This window comes from Corvus brachyrhynchos, unplaced genomic scaffold (assembly GCF_000691975.1).
Source record: "Corvus brachyrhynchos isolate BGI_N302 unplaced genomic scaffold, ASM69197v1 scaffold130, whole genome shotgun sequence".
Taxonomy (NCBI): Eukaryota; Metazoa; Chordata; class Aves; order Passeriformes; family Corvidae; genus Corvus; species Corvus brachyrhynchos.
The window spans coordinates 146,857-147,815 of record NW_008236193.1 but is presented as its reverse complement, the minus strand read 5'-3'; the positions used below and the strand labels follow the sequence as shown (position 1 = coordinate 147,815).

Below are 959 nucleotides of genomic sequence, written 5' to 3'. Positions count from 1 at the left end.
CCTCCTGCCCCGGATCATCTTCCAGCTGAGCCCAGCCCTCAGCCCGGGATCCGAACCCTCGGGAAGCAGCTCCTGGGCTTGTCCTGGCTACATCTCCTTGGGTTTTGCAGTGTCCCCACGGGGAGGCACGGCCGGAGGTTGGTACTCACCAGTCCCATCTCACAGCCCTCAGGATTAACCCTGAGCCCCTTGGGTTCGGGGGGCATGGAAAACACGCACACACAACACCAGGGACAAAACACATAACCAAGGACAAGGGCTTTTCTCGTTTTTCCTTTTTTCTCTTTTTTTTTTTTTTTAAACATCCAGTTGAATACCTTATTAAAAACGAAAATAGTTTATTTTAACCACTGTTGATTTAGCAAATACTGAAACCTGCCATGAGTCGGGGCTGTGAACGTCTCTGGCTGTGTGATACTGCTCTTGTGTTTCCTTTCTAAAAGTGACTCGGAAAAGGCGAAGCCCGCAGGGATCCCCAGGTGAAGGGCTCCAGCCCTGCTCTGTCACCAGCACGTTCTGTGCCACCCCACTGGGCTCGGTGAGGTCGGGGGTCTGTCCCTGCTGTCCCTCTGAGGATGGCTGCAGCCTAGTTCCGTAACCCAGAATATTCTTCTCTCTTGATTTGCTTTCAATAAAACCATTAACCCAAGAGCTGCACAGTCTGAACACAACTCTGTTCACTGGGATCCCCGGAACCACGAGTGGAGATGGATTTGGGGTGCAGAGGGATTTGGGGTGGGGATGGAGAAGTAACGAGGCCCAAAGAAGCTCCTTCCATGAGTCCTTTCAGGTCGCCTTTGTGCATCTGATCCGGGGGGGGCAAAGTCCCCGGGGAGGTTCGTGCCAGGCTCCTGGGCTGCTCTGCTGCTGCTCGGGGGTCCTGGGGTGCTGCCCGTGCCCGGGGGTGTCTCTGGAGGGCAGGCAGGGGCGGGGGTCCCTCGCCGGGGCAGTGGTGGGAT

General features: G+C 55.9%; 1 protein-coding gene across 1 annotated transcript in view; it reads right to left on the bottom strand.

Annotated features, from left to right (window-relative positions):
* Positions 1–786: 786 nt before the first annotated feature.
* LOC108447815 (RNA-binding protein 25-like) overlaps positions 787–959 on the bottom strand; it is a 32,513-nt gene continuing 32,340 nt past the window's right edge. The window contains exon 8 of the mRNA XM_017738931.1: positions 787–805. Coding sequence (XP_017594420.1) covers positions 787–805 — 19 coding nt within the window. The remainder of the gene's footprint in view (positions 806–959) is intronic.